This window comes from Drosophila kikkawai, chromosome X (assembly GCF_030179895.1).
Source record: "Drosophila kikkawai strain 14028-0561.14 chromosome X, DkikHiC1v2, whole genome shotgun sequence".
NCBI lineage: Eukaryota > Metazoa > Arthropoda > Insecta > Diptera > Drosophilidae > Drosophila > Drosophila kikkawai.
The window spans coordinates 29,808,755-29,826,371 of NC_091733.1; the positions used below are offsets into that span (position 1 = coordinate 29,808,755).

At 45.6% G+C, this 17,617-nt stretch overlaps 7 protein-coding genes and 1 long non-coding RNA gene across 11 annotated transcripts; 3 read left to right on the top strand and 5 right to left on the bottom strand.

Moving 5' to 3' along the window:
• Positions 1-783: 783 nt before the first annotated feature.
• On the top strand, positions 784-2,032 carry LOC108079993 (tropomyosin alpha-3 chain-like). The gene has a single exon (XM_017174562.2). The coding sequence runs from the start codon at positions 928-930 to the stop codon at positions 1,870-1,872; it is 945 nt and encodes a 314-aa protein (XP_017030051.1). The 5' UTR covers positions 784-927; the 3' UTR covers positions 1,873-2,032.
• Positions 2,033-3,748: 1,716 nt separating this feature from the next.
• Positions 3,749-4,240, bottom strand: LOC108080090 (chymotrypsin inhibitor). The gene is made up of 2 exons (XM_017174702.2): positions 4,094-4,240; positions 3,749-4,022 (listed from the first exon to the last, which is right to left on the bottom strand). The coding sequence occupies exons 1-2, from the start codon at positions 4,167-4,169 to the stop codon at positions 3,805-3,807; spliced, it is 294 nt and encodes a 97-aa protein (XP_017030191.1). The 5' UTR covers positions 4,170-4,240; the 3' UTR covers positions 3,749-3,804.
• Positions 4,241-4,284: 44 nt separating this feature from the next.
• su(w[a]) (suppressor of white-apricot) lies at positions 4,285-10,261 on the bottom strand. 3 transcript variants are annotated; one of them, XM_017174665.3, is made up of 8 exons: positions 9,626-10,258; positions 8,428-8,600; positions 7,002-7,207; positions 6,177-6,929; positions 5,803-6,112; positions 5,522-5,740; positions 5,334-5,462; positions 4,285-5,249 (listed from the first exon to the last, which is right to left on the bottom strand). In XM_017174665.3, the coding sequence occupies exons 1-8, from the start codon at positions 9,916-9,918 to the stop codon at positions 4,384-4,386; spliced, it is 2,949 nt and encodes a 982-aa protein (XP_017030154.1). In that variant the 5' UTR covers positions 9,919-10,258; the 3' UTR covers positions 4,285-4,383. The 3 variants fall into 3 exon arrangements, with proteins under 3 accessions (XP_017030154.1, XP_070143869.1, XP_070143870.1); XM_070287768.1 differs by lacking the exon at positions 8,428-8,600 and having other exon boundaries at positions 10,121-10,261; XM_070287769.1 differs by lacking the exons at positions 8,428-8,600; positions 9,626-10,258 and adding an exon at positions 7,533-7,969.
• Positions 10,262-10,313: 52 nt separating this feature from the next.
• Positions 10,314-10,995, top strand: LOC108080154 (uncharacterized). The gene is made up of 2 exons (XR_001770903.3): positions 10,314-10,637; positions 10,692-10,995. It is a non-coding gene; the product is annotated as an uncharacterized lncRNA (long non-coding RNA).
• On the bottom strand, positions 10,994-12,479 carry LOC108080135 (gamma-butyrobetaine dioxygenase). Its single transcript, XM_017174772.2, has 2 exons — positions 11,896-12,479; positions 10,994-11,693 (listed from the first exon to the last, which is right to left on the bottom strand). The coding sequence occupies exons 1-2, from the start codon at positions 12,477-12,479 to the stop codon at positions 11,060-11,062; spliced, it is 1,218 nt and encodes a 405-aa protein (XP_017030261.1). The 3' UTR covers positions 10,994-11,059.
• A 57-nt stretch (positions 12,480-12,536) lies between these two features.
• Positions 12,537-13,308, bottom strand: Rpp21 (ribonuclease P protein subunit Rpp21). Its single transcript, XM_041774687.2, has 2 exons — positions 13,026-13,308; positions 12,537-12,960 (listed from the first exon to the last, which is right to left on the bottom strand). Exons 1-2 carry the CDS (start codon positions 13,190-13,192, stop codon positions 12,537-12,539), a joined length of 591 nt encoding a protein of 196 aa, XP_041630621.1. The 5' UTR covers positions 13,193-13,308.
• Positions 13,309-13,668: 360 nt separating this feature from the next.
• Cdc45 (cell division cycle protein 45) lies at positions 13,669-16,207 on the top strand. Of its 2 annotated transcripts, XR_011445542.1 has the most exons (3): positions 13,669-15,035; positions 15,106-16,018; positions 16,080-16,207. XR_011445542.1 is itself a non-coding variant. In XM_017174714.3 (2 exons), exons 1-2 carry the CDS (start codon positions 14,101-14,103, stop codon positions 15,920-15,922), a joined length of 1,752 nt encoding a protein of 583 aa, XP_017030203.1. In that variant the 5' UTR covers positions 13,670-14,100; the 3' UTR covers positions 15,923-16,207. The 2 variants fall into 2 exon arrangements, 1 of the variants encoding a protein (XP_017030203.1); XM_017174714.3 differs by having other exon boundaries at positions 13,670-15,035; positions 15,106-16,207.
• Positions 16,187-17,564, bottom strand: LOC108080108 (mitochondrial tRNA-specific 2-thiouridylase 1). The gene is made up of 2 exons (XM_017174727.3): positions 16,831-17,564; positions 16,187-16,760 (listed from the first exon to the last, which is right to left on the bottom strand). The coding sequence occupies exons 1-2, from the start codon at positions 17,497-17,499 to the stop codon at positions 16,254-16,256; spliced, it is 1,176 nt and encodes a 391-aa protein (XP_017030216.1). The 5' UTR covers positions 17,500-17,564; the 3' UTR covers positions 16,187-16,253.
• Between the last annotated feature and the right edge of the window lie 53 nt (positions 17,565-17,617).

Below are 17,617 nucleotides of genomic sequence, written 5' to 3' on the forward strand. Positions count from 1 at the left end.
CCCCCATTTTCGGGGGGTGATTTTCGCCCACTACTAACTTGGGCAATGTCTAAGGTCAACTTAAGGGATCTTTCTTTACACTCTTTTTAAATTTGTTTTACTTTTAAGATCAAGTTGGTATTTATTTATTTAAATTTAGAATTAAGAATATATGTATATAGTATAGTTTTTTTTGGGTATTTTCTTGCGTAAGCTCTATATACTCTTATAATAACCCTTTAAGTTTGATAGATCTCTATAGGAACTATAGTTCTTTTTTTTAGAATTTATAGAATTATAATAATTATATTTTTATACTAATTAAATTATTCCTTTAGCAAGGATTCTATCACTAAAGGTTATAATAACCTATTCAGTTTATGGATCTCTGAGGAATCTCTCTTTTCTCTTTTGGAATTTAGAGAATTTAGTTAGAATTTTCCTTCAGCATAGACTTTACCTACTTAAAGTTATAGTAACACCTAAAATGTAATGGATTTTTAAAGGATTTCTTGATCTTCCTTTGAAATTTATAGAATTTAAAAAGGGTTGTCCTTTGGTAGGGACTCTACACTTTCAGATTGATGGATCTTTAAGGGATTTCTCGTTTCTCTTCGGGAAATTTATAGAATTTGGTTCGAATTTTTTCGCACAATTTAATGGATCTCTAATAAATCTCTTGATCTTCTTTGGGATAAATGGATCTCTATTATAAAACTCTCCCTTATTTCACTTGTACTTCCCCCTTTGATTTTTCCATCATTTTCCCAAGAAAGTTATACCTACCCAGCAGGCCTAGCACAACCCTTCCAGTTCATATTTGAACCCGAATCAAGTCGTACATCTCATTCCGCCGCATTCATAAAAGTAGTAAATCTATCTAACTTTCGTTAAAATTTGTTCAAAACTATACCCAAAGTCGTTTCCTGGCTATATTTTCTATTGAAAATGCCTCACCTAAAATGTATATTTACCATTTTGATGCTGATGTGTGTCCTGCGAGGCCTGGAAGGATATCGCTCCGCCAGGCCCAATGACTGGCAGGCTGCTTACGATGATGAAAACAACAAATTTTATGAAGACTCCGAACGTTTAGACAGAAGTCTATCGGAGGCTGGCGATCCCAGCCAGGAAGTGGCTATCGCCGGTGGTAATGGCAACGTAAACGTAAATGGAAACGGAAACGGAAACGGAAATGGCGCCGGCTGCAATGGCGGCGACGATGATCTAGCCAAATCCTGTAAGACTGGTGCCAAGTGCAGCATCGCCTCGCTGAACCGCAGCGAGGGCAAGATGACTGCCTCCGGATTTGCACAGAAGGCGGCCCAGGAGGCCAAGGCGGCCAGCGATGCCCAAGTGCCGGCCGCCGAGGCTGCCTCATTCCAGGCCAAATGCGAATTGGCCGGCAAGGCCATTGAGTCCGCCAAAGGAGCCGAGGCTGTGCTTGCAGGCAAGCAAGAGATTTTGGAGCAGGCTCGCCTGGAGCTGATCGAGGCCGAGGCCGAGGTGGCCAGACTCTCGGCAGCGATGCGTTGCACCCAGGAGAATGCCGAATTGGCCGTCAGGGCTGCCCATGAGCTCCAGGCGGAACTGAATCATGTCAAGAATTTGATACGCGAGGCAACCAAAAATGTGGCCAGCATGCAGTGCGTGGCCAAGGGAGCCCAACAGGAGCTGGTCGAGAAGACCAACATTTTGAAGGCGGCCAAGTTTCGGGCCGAGAATCTCAATCGCCAGCTGGCCGAGGCCAAGGCGGACTTTGACAAGACCAAGATGTCCGCCTACCGGGCGGTCTGTGCCGCCGTCGAGGCCAAGCAGAAGGCCCAGCGCCCAAGAAGGATGTCCTGGCTGTATTCCGGTGATGACTCCTTTGATTTCGATGATATGCGATAGATGCGCCGCACAGTTAAGGGCGCCCAGCATGCATCTCTTCCAACCGGAGGAGATTCCGTGTTCCTGTTATGCTTTTGTTTCAAATCTATTGTTATTTCTGTTTCGGTTTTTAATTGGTTTCCAAACACTCATAAAGAGGGGGAGATGCATGTGTGGGAAAGGAGATTTCTATTTACTGGAAGGGGTCACTAAATCCTAAAGTAAGATGAGTAACGTACACACATTTTGTGGGCTTGCAACACTGGGTAAACTGGGAAGGTTCTAGCTAGAATTTCTCCCATCATTCGATCTAAATATTATATAAATAATAAATAATAATAAATAAAAATAAATAATTATAAATAATTATAAATATAAATAATTATAAATATAAATAATTATAAATAATTATAAAAAATTATAAATATAAATAATTATAAATAATAATAATGATCTCTTATAAGCACAAACCCATTATTGTTCCCATACAAGCTTCATCTAAATATCCAACCCTATTTCTGTACCTCCTCCCATTTTTCAGAACCCAGCTTAACTCCATACCCAAAGTTCAAGCCCTGTCTAAAAGCTTTTGGAAGACTCAAAACTCTTTGAGAATACAATCAAATCTATAACCCAAACTTATCACAGATAGTGAGTGAGTGGTTCGAGCCATTCACGTGTATTTCCCCATTCCTATGATATCATTTTGGAGGCACATCTGGGTAAACTTGATTACACAGGTCAACAGATTTTTGGAACCAAGAAGCGGAAAATACTTTTTCGGCAGCAAATTTTATATAATTTTTGTATTTTGGATGTTTTTAAAATATTTAAAATTAAAAGTACAGAAAAATATGGGTTTTTTGGGTACTTTTGAGGTGCTGTAATTTTATTTTTTCAAAACATTCATTATTCAATTCAGAAATCTGTTTTTAAAATTTGAAAAAAATTATTAAGAGATATTGTCTCTTGAATTGATATTTTTCTATATATTTCTGGGTATGTCAAATATAAGAATAATATTGAAAAAAAAAATATATTTATATAAATTCAAAAGAACAATATCTCAAAGTTCCAAGAAGATTTTTCCCAATTTTAAGAACTGATTTTGAAGTGCAAAAACAGTAATTTATGATAACATAACGATTGCTTAGAAAAAAATAAAATGTATTGAAGTCACAACACCTTAAAACTAACCAAGAACCCGTTGTTTATGTACTTGTAAGTTCAAATATTTTGAAAATCTAACTTATAGATAATAAATAATAATAGAAATAAATCGTAAATTTGTATTTATAGCACCTTAAAACTACCCAAAAACTCAGTATTTGTTGCTTTTTTAAGATGATATTATCTTCAATTTCCCAGTTTCCCAATTTTAGCCCATTGAAAACCTTCTTAAAAATATGTTCCGGGTCCAATATTTCATATTTTGTTGGCCTGTGTTATTCACATCAATACAAAACAAAAAAAAACAATTCAAAAAACAATAATAACAATACAAAAAGAAAAACAATTAAAACAACAGCTGGGACAGAACCAGAAATGAAGATTGTTATCTAAAAACCAGATGTCGCGCTCTATTCAAGTCACGCTGTGACCCAATTAGCATTATTAAAGCTATAAAAATATATATTATTGTATATATATATTTAAAAATGTATTAAAAAATATATTAAAAAACACATTATATAAATATATACATTTTATATATTTTTTTATAGCATTGATAATGCTAATTAGGTCACAGCATGAAAATATTTGAATAATATATTTGTATAATTTTAATAATTATATATATATAATTTTATATATATATTATTTAAATCTATATAATAATTAATATTATATAAATATATATTTTAAATTTTTTAATGCTTTAAAAAAATACCAAAACTTCTTTCAAAAAATCAGCTTCAATTTATTTTTGTAACCCCAAAATTTCCTTTAACTTCACTTTCCGTAGGAACCCGAACCCCTGTTCTTCTTCTTGCACTTTTCAATGGGTATACAGGTGCCAGTGGAATCCCTGGCGAACCCTTCATTGCAGTAGCAACCATCGGGGCAGCGAATATGCCGAATTAGACAGGGATCTCCCAGGGTGGCACACTCCGTTTGACAGCTGGGGCCACAAGGCAGGAACTTTTCATTAACACCGCACTCACGGGGAGCTGGGAGAGGGGAAAGAGATGGATTCCAGATGAGGTTCCTCCTGAGAAGAAGAACTTCTAGCAACACTCACTAATGGGTATCTGAGCTGTGGCCAACACAGCAGCTGCCAGACAACAACAGCCAATGAATAGCAAATAGCGCGACATTGTCAAAGTCCAAGCTTAAAAACAAACTAAACTGATGAGCTCACTGTCAAGGGGGTTTTATACCCACCACTATCTCTCGGGGGGAACCACTCGGCGGAACTTCACTTCACACTGATTTACAAAAAAATATGTTGGTGCCTTTATTTGTTACACGATTCTCTGTCGGAAAACACTACGCGAAGCAATGATAAGATTTTTGGGGGCAGGTGCTGGATCAGGCAGAGCCGCTGCGTCGGCGTCGCTTGTGACGCTGCTTGCTGCTAATCTTCTTGGTGGGTGGTGGCGTGCGCTGGCGTCGCTGCCGGCGGCTGCTGGAGTGGCTTCTTGAACGGCTTCTCCGGCTGGGCCTTGATATGCTCCTGCTTCTGCTTCTACTTCTGCTCCTTCGAAGGCTCCTAGACCTGGACCTAGATCTATTTCTGCTTCGGCTTCTTCTACGCTTCTTGGGACTCTTTCGCCGCTGCTGCTGCTGTTGCTGATGCTGATGCATCATTGATTCCCTGGAGGTCTTGGGGAGGCCCTTGGGCCTGCGTCTCAAAGAGGACAATTCACGACTGGAAGCACTGCTGGAACGGCTACGACTGCGACTCCTGCTCCTGCGCCGGTGGGTCGTCATGCGTTGGTGACGCGAGCTGGAAATTCTTGCCGAGGTGGACACCAGCTGGACATCGTCGTCATCGGAGAGCAGGACAGCTGCTTGCATGGGTGTTATAACAGGAGGCGGTGGAGCCGAGGGAGCACGCACGGGTTTGCTGGTAAAGGTATTGGTGCTATCGTCATTCAGCAAATTGTACTTTTCCAAGTCAAAGCCATCGCCATCATCGTCATCGTCCTCCTCATCCTCAGGGTTAGGCTTTAGGGCTTCTTTGTTAAGTTGCTTTTGGATATGTTCCCCATCCCCTTCGTCATCATCATCATCATCGTCGTCTTCGTCGTCGTCGGGTCCAAAATAGGTGATGGGTATGGAGCGCACTGAATCATTAGACTCGTTGTCACTGTTGCCAGCACCACGAGAAGGAGAAGCTCCTGCCGCCAGCTCTGGGGCACTGGGCACAGCACTGCCCACAGAGGTAACTTCACCTGGAAACAGATTAAAAAAAAAAGAGATATATATAAAATCAATATTTTTTTTATATATTTTTCACAACCCTAGAGTAAACTTACCTTTTATTTGATTGAGAAAAGCCATGGCCTTGCGCTTCCTCTCCAGCTGCAGCTGCTTTTCCCGCGATATCATTCCATTCAGCTTTTCCCTGGCTATCTGCGCCAGCTTGTCCTTTACGCGCTCCTCGGCTTTAAAAGATGAAAAACCATATATTTCCTGGTTTTAAAAATCATTTCTCTCAACTCACCTTGTCGCTGCTCCTTTTGCGGCGAGGAGCCTGCCTTTTGGCTTGCAGTTCTGGCCAAAAGCTGGGTTTCCACCTGCTTAATGGCTCGCTGGACACTGTCGGGCATGCCGGGACGCACATGCTCGCCTCCAGTGGCCTCCTCATCGCTGGCCTCCTGCGGAAGAATGGGTTGCAAAGGGGCATTCTCATCCCGGGCGCGTATAGAGAAACTTACAGGAGCTGCGGGGGAGGGGGAAGATATAATATTATTTAAGTAAGAAGAGATCTCCCGTTATACACACCCTTTTCCAGAGCATTGCCAGCCGCTGATCCACCAAAACTCAAACCCTTTTTGGACATGAGAGCGGCTGCCACGGCTGCTGCTTTGCGGGTCTTCTCCTCCTTGGAGGCGGCATCCACATCGCCCGTCACTTTGTACAGGTAATAGGCATAAAACTCATTCTCCGGCAGCAGAAAACTAAATCGCTCCACGCTTTTGGTGCGCAGCGTCTCTTCAAACTGGCGTCCATTCTTGATGACATACGTGGCCGTCTTGTCAATGATGTGACGCAGAGTCTCCTCCGGCACCGGGAAGGTAAGTACAGGCTCCGGCTTTTGTGGAAATAAACAAGTTAGTGGGAAAAAAAAACTTCTCAATGAATCTGCTGCAACCCACCTTTACAGGCTCCTTTTTCTGCTCTTGCTGCTCCTCTTCCCCCTCCTCCTCCTCCTCCTCGCTCTCGGAACTGTAATTCTGAGCCAAGGCCAAAGCACTTGTATTCTTAAGCAGCTCCACCTGCGGTGGCTCGCTAGTATTTGCTTCACTCGCCACCTCAATCTGCTGCTGCTGCTGCACCTCCTCCGCCGCCGCCGCCGTCTCCTCCTGGTGGGTAAACGTACTGCCATTGTATTGCAGCAGCACAGGTGTAAATTCCCCGCCCTGGCTGTGACCTTCTGAGCGGCAGCTTAGCGTGGGCGAGGCAGTGCCATTACTGGGATTACTGCTCTCATCCTCCAGCAGAACCGCCTGGAGGGGCACACCCTTGATCTTGCTTATCAGCTGGGTGTATGCACAATTGGCCGAGGGCTTGTATTTGATGGTGGGCACCGTGATGACCACCTGGTTGGTGTTACCCCTCTTGCCCAAAGCACCACCACTATCCTCACCCAACTGGGAGTCCTCCTGCTGTTCGGTATTCTGCTGCTGCTGCTGTTCCATGGAAATCTCTGGAGCTGGCGCAAATTTGGCCGCCTTGATGGCAGCCAAGAGGTGACGATAGTAGGGCTGCAGATAGCCACCCTGGGTAAGGAAGTCAAACTGTGAATTGTTGGCCTGCTTGGCCTTGATCAGAATCTCCATCTGGGCGCCTTGGGTGGCAATAAAGCGAGCCGTCTTCTCGATGATGGCGTGCTGCTTCATTGTCTCCGGCTAAAAGAAGGAAATAATAAAAAATATAATTTAATTTAACAAATTTCTTGAGAGGATCTAGTGGTTACTTACCAGCTGCATGCCCAGTGGAGGAGCCATCATCAGGGTGCGCGGCAGGACAAAGGGCAGCTCGCTCTCCTCGGAGTTGGGCGAGAGCTGGGCTGGTGGAGCTGTGCTGCTTGTGCTCGAGGCCGCTGACGACTGGCCATCGTACTGGAAGCCCACCTGGCTGTAGCTGCCACCGGAGGTCTCCTGCTGCAGCCGCTTGAGGTCCTCCTCTGCAGGATGCGCCCCAAAAGAAGAGCAGAGAAATGAAGAGAAAACGGAAGACTTTAGAATATTTGAGTAAAATAATTGTTAACTAATTCGAATCAGAGCGAGAGAGAAACGTATTCGTTTGGTTGATGCGGAACAAGAGAGAGGGGGACGCACACACAGAGCGAAAGAGAGAGAGAGAGAGAGAGAGAGGGGGGAGGGAGGTAGCTGGAATTGTTATCGATATCAGTAGCTGGTCGATAAGATCGATTTCCCTTCGTAGTTGGACTTGACGTTAATCTGGAATAAATGTTTAAATCTGTCAGGATGTGAAGGTTGCGTATTTACCTGCTCCTAAGGCACTCTCTCTGGAAATATCGAGGGGATGACTGACGATTGCATTATCGATGGTTTCATTGTGGTGGTTTTAATCGGTTATCGGTAATCGGTGGTTGGTTTTTTTGGTTTTTAGTGGTGTGTTTCTTTTCATTTTACTCAATAATATTTGGTCTTGATCGTTTCTTGATACCTTTCAGTACTAATAATACAATTTTTCTTAATTTGAGGGAGTCCCCGGGTCCAAGGGGTGTCGATATCAGTGGGTTAATGGGCTATACAATGCATAGATTGATTACTAAGCAATAAAATGGATGACTTTAATATGAAATAACTCAATTATTTGCATTCAAATCTATTTTATCAATAAACATTGTTGATTTTTATAATTTTCGATTATTTCGATAACAATTATTGGTCGATTGTATTGCAAATTATTGAAGATCTGAACATTAAAGCTGACAATGAAATCGATTCTATAAAGGTTTTACTTTTTTTATACGATTTAAATTGTTAGATTAGAAATTTAATTATTTTTTTTAGAATTTTTAGAAGAAATTGTATCACTAAAAATTTAAAAAAGGCATTTATGGTGACTTTTATTGGTTAATTAATCTGGTCAATTCTCTATTTTACAGTAGTTTAACAATACATTCAGAAATTTTAGAAAAAAATTCTACAGAACTTTATGTTTAAAAATATTTTCAAAACATTTAGCCACAAATTTTGTATTACAGGAACGTATAAAATAGTGAAATTTAATAATAAATAAACTGACTTTCTAACTTCTCTAAATCTTTGAAAGATAGTGATCATTAATGTATTATTAATGTTCACCCATCGCAACTATCGACACCCCTTAACGGCAGACGCAACCGGCTGACAACCCCCTAGCTGGCACACTCACCTTGACGCAGTCGCAGCTCCTCCTCGTTGTTGTAGAGGAACAGGTAACGCTCCTCCTCGCACAGCTGCTCCGCGCGCTGCTCCTCGGCGCTGAGATATTCCAGCCTGTTGCCATAGCCACCTGGCGGCGCCTCATGTGGCGCCAGTTCACAAAGTGCTCCACGCACATCATATCTGCGTTGGATTCAGAGAGACGGTTTCCGATTCGAAGGTTGGATGTGCCGAAATATATAGAGAGCAAGCAGAGAAATATAAACAGAGAGGAGAAGAGGAGCATTATCAGTGGACTGGCAGTTCCAGGGTCGGGCGGCGCGTCTTGCGGGGGGCGTAAGCCAACGGAGCGGGGCAATGGGAACGACGAGAGCAGCGCTCCTGACGTCTCCCTGCCCTCCCCATTTTTTTTATTTTATTTTATTTTTTTTTTTTTGCTTCGCCTTCTCCCACGCTCGCAATCACACACACAATATTCAAAGTCATATATATATGTATATATATATGGATATATATATAAAATAGTATATAGTATATAATGCATACGGTTCAGATTAGATTAGGTTTAAGGCTAGAGAGATCGTTCATACATACCGCTCCGGTGGCTAAAAAGTTAATCGGTTTACATTTAAAATGGTCAAAGAATTACAGTTTCAAAATTGTATATATGGATAGAGATTACAGTTTGAGAAGCACTGAAAAGAGCTGTTATTACAATGGTATGTGTGTGTGTGTGTATGTTGGTGTATTGTATGTGTGAATATGTATGTATGTGGGTGTAAAGTCAAGTTCGTTCAAGTCCTATCTCTATGAGTACAGCAGCGGTCGAAATACTAGCAGCCTTTGTATGCAATTTGAAGGAGAATCTCTGAAATTTTTAGTTTCCAAAATTATTTCAGAATTTTCTAGACTTGCATTGCCATTGTATATTTGTATGTATTTTTCCACAACTTCCAACCAATTGCAAATATCCCGGCACTAGCATTTCGCCCGCAGCTGTACGCGGAGTAGTGGGTCGTCCTAACGGGACACAACATGGGCACGTGTAATTGTAGTTGCAGTTGCAGTAGTGTTGGTGTGTAGCTGTTTTTTTTTTTTTTTTTTTTTTTTTTTTGGGGGGGGGGGGGGGGCTTATGTTCGACTGTGGCAAGTGTGCGTACGGGATTATCGTATAATTAATGGCTCGGGGGCCAGCCCCAATTATTAACCTGTCTATCTTGAGATTTACATCGCCCATCCAGGGGATCAGCTGCTTGCCATGATCCATTTCGCGGGCCTTCTCATCGTCGCGGAATATCTTGCAGGCGTATCCAAAGACGAGCAGCTCCAGTGGCGGTTGACGGGTCTCTAGACTGGCCGCTGACGATGCTGCGCTTCCATTGATATGGCCAGCGGATGCAGCATGAATGGTGGTGGCGGAGGATCCAACGTTTGTTCCTGTCTTTCGGAGAATGCCGCCAACGCTGCCGCCGCCGGCGTTGCGCACATTGTAGGGCATCATTTCGGGCGGATAAACAGGATCTCATACAGAATTCGGAGGGGCTCCCACTCAAAATCACTCCTCCTCCCCTTTCTCTCCTCTCTCTCTCTCTTTCTCTCGCTGTGAAGGCCTTGCACTCGCACTTGCTGCTCGGCGGGCTTGTTGGACTAGGACACGGGGCTCCCTCTCTCTTTCACTCGCTGGCTAAATTTCCATCACTCACACTAAACGAATGCAAAAGTTAGCCTCTTTTAGGCCCAAAGTATAGCATTTTACGGCCGTAATTTGTTGGTTTTTGTGTATTATTTTGCGTGCGAAATAAATGCCTTGGCTGCAGAGTGACCAGATTTGTGATGGCTTAAAATGACTTAAAATGCAGAGTTGCCAGATTTGTTCAGTTGCAGAGTAACCAGATTTTCTTCTTGGCGCTGGATTTAAACAAATATCCAATTGGAATTTGTTTTAAATATTTTAAAGATATTTTTTGTTAAAGAAAACACCCCCAATCCGAGTAGGCACTGGCAACTGAAATTTTGTAGCCTGTCAAAAGGTAACAAATCATTTTTAGTTTTCTCTCGGCAACCGTCGCATTCAGACCTCAAAATCGTCATTTAAATACGCCAGGATGAATACCCTTTTAGAAAAAAATGTGTCAAGTTTTAACGGAATTAAATTTGAATTAAAATAGAACAAATTAACAGCAACATAATTTAACCAAAACGCAGCAAACATAAAACAGTGTGAGTTAGTAGTAGAGTCGAATGAAGCTGCTCGTTTAATAGCACACCTGGCAGTTGCCACAGATTTCCAGGGCTCTGGTCAGGCAGCTCATGCAGTAGATGTGGCCGCACAAAGTGAACCTGGCACCACCTCCCTATCGAAGCAGAGACGGCACTCAGTGAACGCCCAGTTCTGCAATTCCTCCAGTTCATGTCTCCAGTTCATCGTCTCCAGTAAGATCGATTGTGATGATATCGGCTTCTTTAATTTTAATAGGCAACGGATTGCGGCTGTCCATTTTAATAAACAATTTTAATTACAAATTACAAAAAAAAAAATATATAAAATGAACAACCAACCAAAAAACACACAGAAATATATTCACAAAAATTATTATTTAAAATTCCATAGTTATTTTCACATCACTTGTACTGTACATCCTCTAATCCTTGGCATTGGGATACTTGAGAGTTCGCAGCTTGGAGTAGATGATATCCCAATCGACATAGGCCCCCACCAAGTGCCGCTTGTTGCCCGGCGCATCCTCATAGGCCGTCCGCCCGTGCAGCATGCGCAGATTGTTAAACACAAACACATCCCCGGCCTGCGTCTTGAACTCCACCGCCTCCGAGTGGGCCAGCTCCAAGAACTTGTCGTAGGCCCGATACCAGGCCACAGCCTGCTCCAATGGCACCGTAAACCTACTGTCCCGCTTGGTGGTATTCTGATTGATCCTGGCAAACCGACCCTCCACATCCAGGCATATCACCGGCGACCGCCAGATGCTGTGAAAGGGTCGCAATGCATCGCCATCGTGGCCAATGTCAAACCAGTTGACGGGCACCGAGCGCAGGATCTCAAAGTCTGCCGGATGCAGGCGTTGCATCTCAGAGGCCACATTGAAGCCATCGGTGAGGGTATTGGCGCCGCCCGATGAGGCCGACTGGACGAGGGTGTGGAGTATATTGATGCCGGCCTTGTATTCGTAGTAGGGCATGTCCGTGTGCAGCGGCAGGGGAGTCATCAGGTAGGCATAGTTACCGGCATTCGGTTTGGACTTTACCTCGAAGACATCTCTGCGGAGGGAGGGAAAGTTAATCGGGCGAGGTATTGGGGGGGGGGGCTGGGGCCTACACCTGCTGCTATCGTAAGTACTATCTGTAAGCTCCTAATCAAGAGCAGAGCCCATTCTGGCTGTAATAATCATCCGATTCTGATAATATTCGGTAGATTGCAGCCAGATAATGGCTTGCCAAGTGCTCAAGCAGCTCTCCTTACCCATAAGTGGTCCTCTTGATATAGCCAATCCTTTCGGCCAGATTTTTGGCCACATTGATGTCATCGGGCGCTCCCTTGAGTATGGCAAATCCCTGAACTGCCAGAGCCTCCAGCCAGGCTTGCAGCTTTGCATCCTCCTGGATGACATCCTGGTAGTTGAACTCCTTTCGCACAGCCTCAAACTGGGTTTTCCCCCAGAGCTGTGCCGGTGGCTTGTACACCTCGTCCAGGTACCGCCTCCTGGCCACCTCACCAAAATCCCTTTCCCTCAGCCAGGCCAGGTCAAAGGAGCTCTTGTGCTGGTCCTGCCAGATAACCTCTAGTTTTTGGTGTTCCTGGTTATAATCCACTTTGGCCACTTTTATGTTTACGGGTCCTCGCTCCCAATGACTTTTCCTGGCCCGGGTGGCAGCATGGAAGCACTCCGGGCACTGACAGTTGTCCCTCAGCCAGACTTGTGGATACTTGAGGGGGGTCTGGCCTTTGTCTTCTTGGACTTCCACATAGCCGGGAGCCAGGACACGAGCTACCGCTGTGCTGGCCTGCCGGCGGAGGTGGCCAATGAGGTGTCTACAAGTCAGCATTTCGGGTTCAACTGAAAGCAAGCTGTTTTGGAGATAAGCAAAGCTTTTTCCAGCTTATCACTGGCCGGCGTTCTCTCCTGGCAGTGAGAGTACTTGCACCAGGGACTGCGGCTGCTCTAGCCAGCATTCTCTTTGATTGTCCAGGGTAAAGCTACGCCGGCCTTGGCACAGCGAGCACTCCAAAAACAGAGCGTTGAGTGGGATTTCTGGCTGAGATTCGTTGGGATTTGCAGGCGGTTCCTCCTTCTTTTCCACCTTTTTCTTTCGGTTCTTGGGGAGTCTCCGGTGTCGCTTCTTTTTGGTTTTTTCTACCTCTCCTCCATTGCTGGCAGTGGGAGTCTCTTCTCCATTGCTGGCAGTGCGAGTCTCTTCTCCAGCCTGCGGCGTCGGGTTCTCTTCCGCCACTCGCAGCTCTGTATTTACGCCCGGCATCAGGGGCAGCGAGCAGCGGCGGCACAGGGAGCGCTTCAAAGCGGGAGCCCTGTCATCGGGAATTCGTTTATTATGGGAATAAGGAGCCACTGGTGGTGGGCTGAGTCCACTTACATGTGCATTACCGCCTTGGTGCCCACATTGCGGCACAGTTTGCCATAGTAGGCGGCCAGCTTGGCCTGATGGCTTGCCGCCATCAAATGCGAGGCCTGGAACAGGAAGTTCATGCGCGAGGAGACGTGCCGCTGGGCCAGCAATTTGCGTTTCTTGTCCTTGGTCATGGTTAAGCCAAGAATTTCGTTTAAAATAAGCAAAAATTGGTTAATTTTGTATTTTGTTAGTTTTCAAAAACACATGTGTGCGCTGCAGTGTGACCGCAGGTGGAGCGCCAAAAAGTACCATAGTTTATTTCCAATTGGATAAATAAACAACATAAAATAATAATACAAAAAAAATTCTGAGAATTTTGTGATATAAAAAATAGAATTTTATATTCAATTTCCTAAATATTAGATAAAATTAATAAAATAAAATATAAAAGAAAATTACAGCAAAAAATACCAGCACTTGGCAATGTATAATTCCAATTGGATAAATAAATAATATAAAAAAATATATAAAATCCAGAGAAAATATAATATTATATTCAATTTCCTAAATTTTATAAAAATTAATAAAATAAATGAAATATAAAAGAAAATTACAGTAAAAAACAATGACAGCACTGGAAAATATGTAATACCATTTGGATAAATAAACAACATAAAAAAATAAAAAATCCCTAAAATTTTAGGTAATGTAAAAATATAAAATTATAATAATAAAAAGAATTAACAAATTTAATAAATAAAAAAAGAAGAATATAAAAGAAAATACTTTAAACAATAAAAATACCAAAACAAAACACTTTTCCTTGGGCGCTGCCCAACTATTTCCGCCCAACTGTGGCTGGTCACACTGCCGCAGCCAGCTGTTTCCCGCGTTTTTGATTCGCAAATTGCAATTGGCGAAAGTGCAACACGGGAAAAACGCAAAAAACCACACAATGCAACGCCGCCCGATCAGCTAGAATCCTTTGATCTTTGATTGGCTTCCAAGGAAACCACACTTTTAACCAGAATCCCCAAAAACCCCGAGAGAGAGAGGAAGAGATTTCCTATTGTTTTCACCTTCTAAGAGCAGCTGCATCATGTTTGTCCAGGACCTGCGCAACGATTTCTACCGCCAGCTGGTGGGCAAGCGCATCCTCATCGTGGTCAACTACGACATTGATGCCATCTGCGCCAGCCGCATCCTGCAGGCGCTGTTCAAGTACGACCACATGCTCTACACGGTGGTGCCCATCATGGGCGTCACTGGCCTGAAACGGGCCTATGGAGAGCATCAGGGTGATGTCAAGTACGTGGTGCTGGTCAACTGCGGCGGCTGCGTGGATATTGTGGAGCTACTGCAGCCGGCCGAGGATGTTACCTTCTTCATTTGCGACTCGCATCGTCCGCTGGACGTTTGCAATATCTACAGCGACCGGCAGGTGTGCATCCTGGGCGATCCAGCGCTCGAGGAGAATATACCCGGCTTTGAGACCATATTCTATGACTCGGATGAGGAGGAAGACGAGGACGAAAATGAGGATGAGGATGAAGGTGGCGGCTCCGATCGAGAGGAACGAAACAATGACAGTGGCGCCGGGGAATCAGATGCAGAGGATCATCCGCAAAAGCCGCGTCATAAGCTCACCCGCCTGGAGCGGCATGAGCAACGCATCTTGAAGCAGCGTGCCCGCCGTCAGTGGGAATCGGAGCGGGACAGAATCATGTTCGAGTACACACAGTTTAGCTACTATGGCCGCTCCACCGCCCTGCTAATCTTCGAGCTGGCCTGGAAGCTGTCCAAGGATAACATGGACCTGCTCTGGTGGGCCATTGTGGGCATCACCGAGCAGCTGCTCCTGGGCAAGATTGAGAGCAGCGCCTATACCCTGGAGCTGGAGCAGATCCAGTCGCATGTCTCGCGCCTGACCAACAAGACCAACGATCAGAATACGATGAGTGCCTCCAAGATAAGCTTTGAGAATGATTTGCATTTGGTTTTGTACCGCCACTGGCCCGTCACGGAGTCCATGAGGTGAGCATAAGGTGGGTTTAGTTGGAGGAACTTGCTCTAAAAAGAGACTTTTCTTGTTTTATCCCTGAAGGTACTCACGGTATGCCAGCTGTCAGTTGAAACTGTGGACCCTGCGCGGCGAGAAGAGGCTGCACGAGCTGCTTTTGGAGATGGGCCTGCCCTTGGTCCATGCCCGCCAGACATACGGAGCCATGGATTTGGTGCTGCGCAAGGAATTCTACTCGATGGTGGAACGTCTGGCCGAGAAATATGATATTCCGGACATTGTTTATGGCACTTTTACGCTGAGCTATGGCTATCGAAGCCGGTTTGCGGCTGCGGACTATGTCTACGCTTTGCTGGCCATCATGGAGTCGGTGAAGAAGCACAAGACCCCGGAGGATTGCTTCCTGGAGGCCTCGGATGCCTTGAGTCGACAGCACAAGCAGCTTTTGGCCGCTGGCATTGAGCAGGCCAAGCTGCTGCATGCCGCCGTTTTTAGGCAGGTGCAGAGCAGCCTGGAGGCACGTTTGGTTCACTCTGCCGGATCCTTCTTTTACTATGTCCTGCAGGAGGAGCATACCTTCTTCTCATATCCCTATGCCTTGGCTTTGTTGGCGCGCTTTCTGTTGCGCGGTCACGTGGCCACAAGCAGGGCCAGGCAGGCGCCGGATCTGCCACTGATAGCCACATGTCCGCTGGACGCCGCCCAGGGCATGTGCCTGCTGGTGGGTATTGCACCGGTTAGGGAGGATTCGCCGCGTAACTTCTTTGGCAAGGCCTTTGAGCAGGCGGCCCAGAAGAGTGGGGTCCTGCTGCTGCAGGACTTCTTTGAGCCAGCGGTGGTGCAGCTGCGTCAGAGTGATCTAACCCGTTTCCTGGACGCCCTCACAGTGCTGCTGACCTAGCCGGAGGTCCACCACCTGCTCCACCTTCCCCCCACCCCGCTCAACCATGATTAGTGCTTAAGACTAGCCAATAAGGACGAGAGAGAGACCCAATCTGTATGTTTAACCATAAGTTTTAAGCCAATTGTATTTATCTATAGTGAGATTTCCCTCGAAGCTGCGACCAGGACCACGAGAATAGCCTAAGGAGTACTCCTACATCTTTTTTTTCCCCCCAACCTGAAATTATGTGTCTATCTGACCTAGGAATAAAATGCGTAGATCTTTTAAGTGTTCAACAGGCAATTGTCAGGATTTTTTTTTTGTTAAGGGAAAAGGAAATGCTTGATCATCAGCTCTTGAGGTTTCCCACTTCCTCATTGTCCTGCTCTCCAATTTCCAAAGACTCAGCTCTAATAATGCGCGCTGATCCCAGGCAGGCCAGTTCATCATAAAAGACAGCATATTGTCCCGGTGTAATGGCTCTCAGGGGAGCATCCAGTTGGACCTCAAAGTGGTTGCCAGCGAACCGTAGGCTGCATGCCACCAGGGGCTTTGTGTGCTGGAAACGAAAGCGACAGCGCAGGGAGCCTTTCCCCAGAAGCCTCTCCTGAGACTCCTCACACAACCAATTTGGCGGATCAATGTGTATCCTGGTGCTTAGGAGAGCAGGATGATCATGTCCCGCCGCCACATAGATGGTATTGCTGGCTGCCTCCTTTTTGGCCACAAAATAAGGCTGCAGGTAAGAGCTGAGCCTACAACGCTGACCCACGGTCCACTGGTGTATGCCCTTGTGCTGGCCCACTGTCACACCACTGTCAATGTCCACAAAGTGTCCGCTTCGGGAGTGTATGTACTGCAGGTTGTATGTTATATAGCGTAATGAATCCATTGATAAATCTGGAGAGGATTGGGCTCTGTCTCACCTCCCGTATGAACTCCTTGAAGTTGCGCTTGCCCACAAAACAGATGCCGGTGCTCTCCTTTTTGCTGGCCAGTCGCTGCAGTCCAATTTTGGTGGCCAGCTGCTTGACCTGGCTCTTGGCCAAATCTCCCAGCGGGAACATGGTGCGCTGCAGGGCCTCGCGTGGTATCCCAGCCAGGAAAAAGGTCTGATCCTTAAAGGTATCGGCGGGTATGAGCAAACGAGCGGCTTCCATGGTGCCAGGTGCTCCGCTGGAAGCACGCTCCAGGAAGTTACCCAGACTGTTGCGGGCATAGTGACCCGTGGCCACGGCATCGTAGCCCAGATGCTCCAGGGCGTGCTTGTGGAACAGATCGAATTTGATGTGACGATTGCATAGGATGTCCGGATTTGGGGTTAAACCCTGCTGATAATCGTCCAGGAACTGGCTAAACACCGCCGTCCAGTACTCGCGCACGTAGTTCACCTGGCGCAGCTCCACGCCCAGGCGCCGACAAGCCCATTCCGCATCCTTCAGGTCCTCCTCGCCGCTGCACCGTCCCGCCTCGTCCAGCTCGTCCCAGTTGCGCATAAAGACGCCCAGGACATTGAGACCACGCTCCCGCAACAGGTGGGCGGCCACGGCGCTGTCCACGCCGCCCGAGATGCCCACCACCACGTTGCGGATCATTAAATTAAATTTAATTTAGTTTTTCTCGTTTGTTGTTGTTTTGCTTGCCGGCAGCGAAATCAGCTGATTGGATAGAAAGAATCGATGTAATCGATGCTGATATCGATTTTTTTCCCAG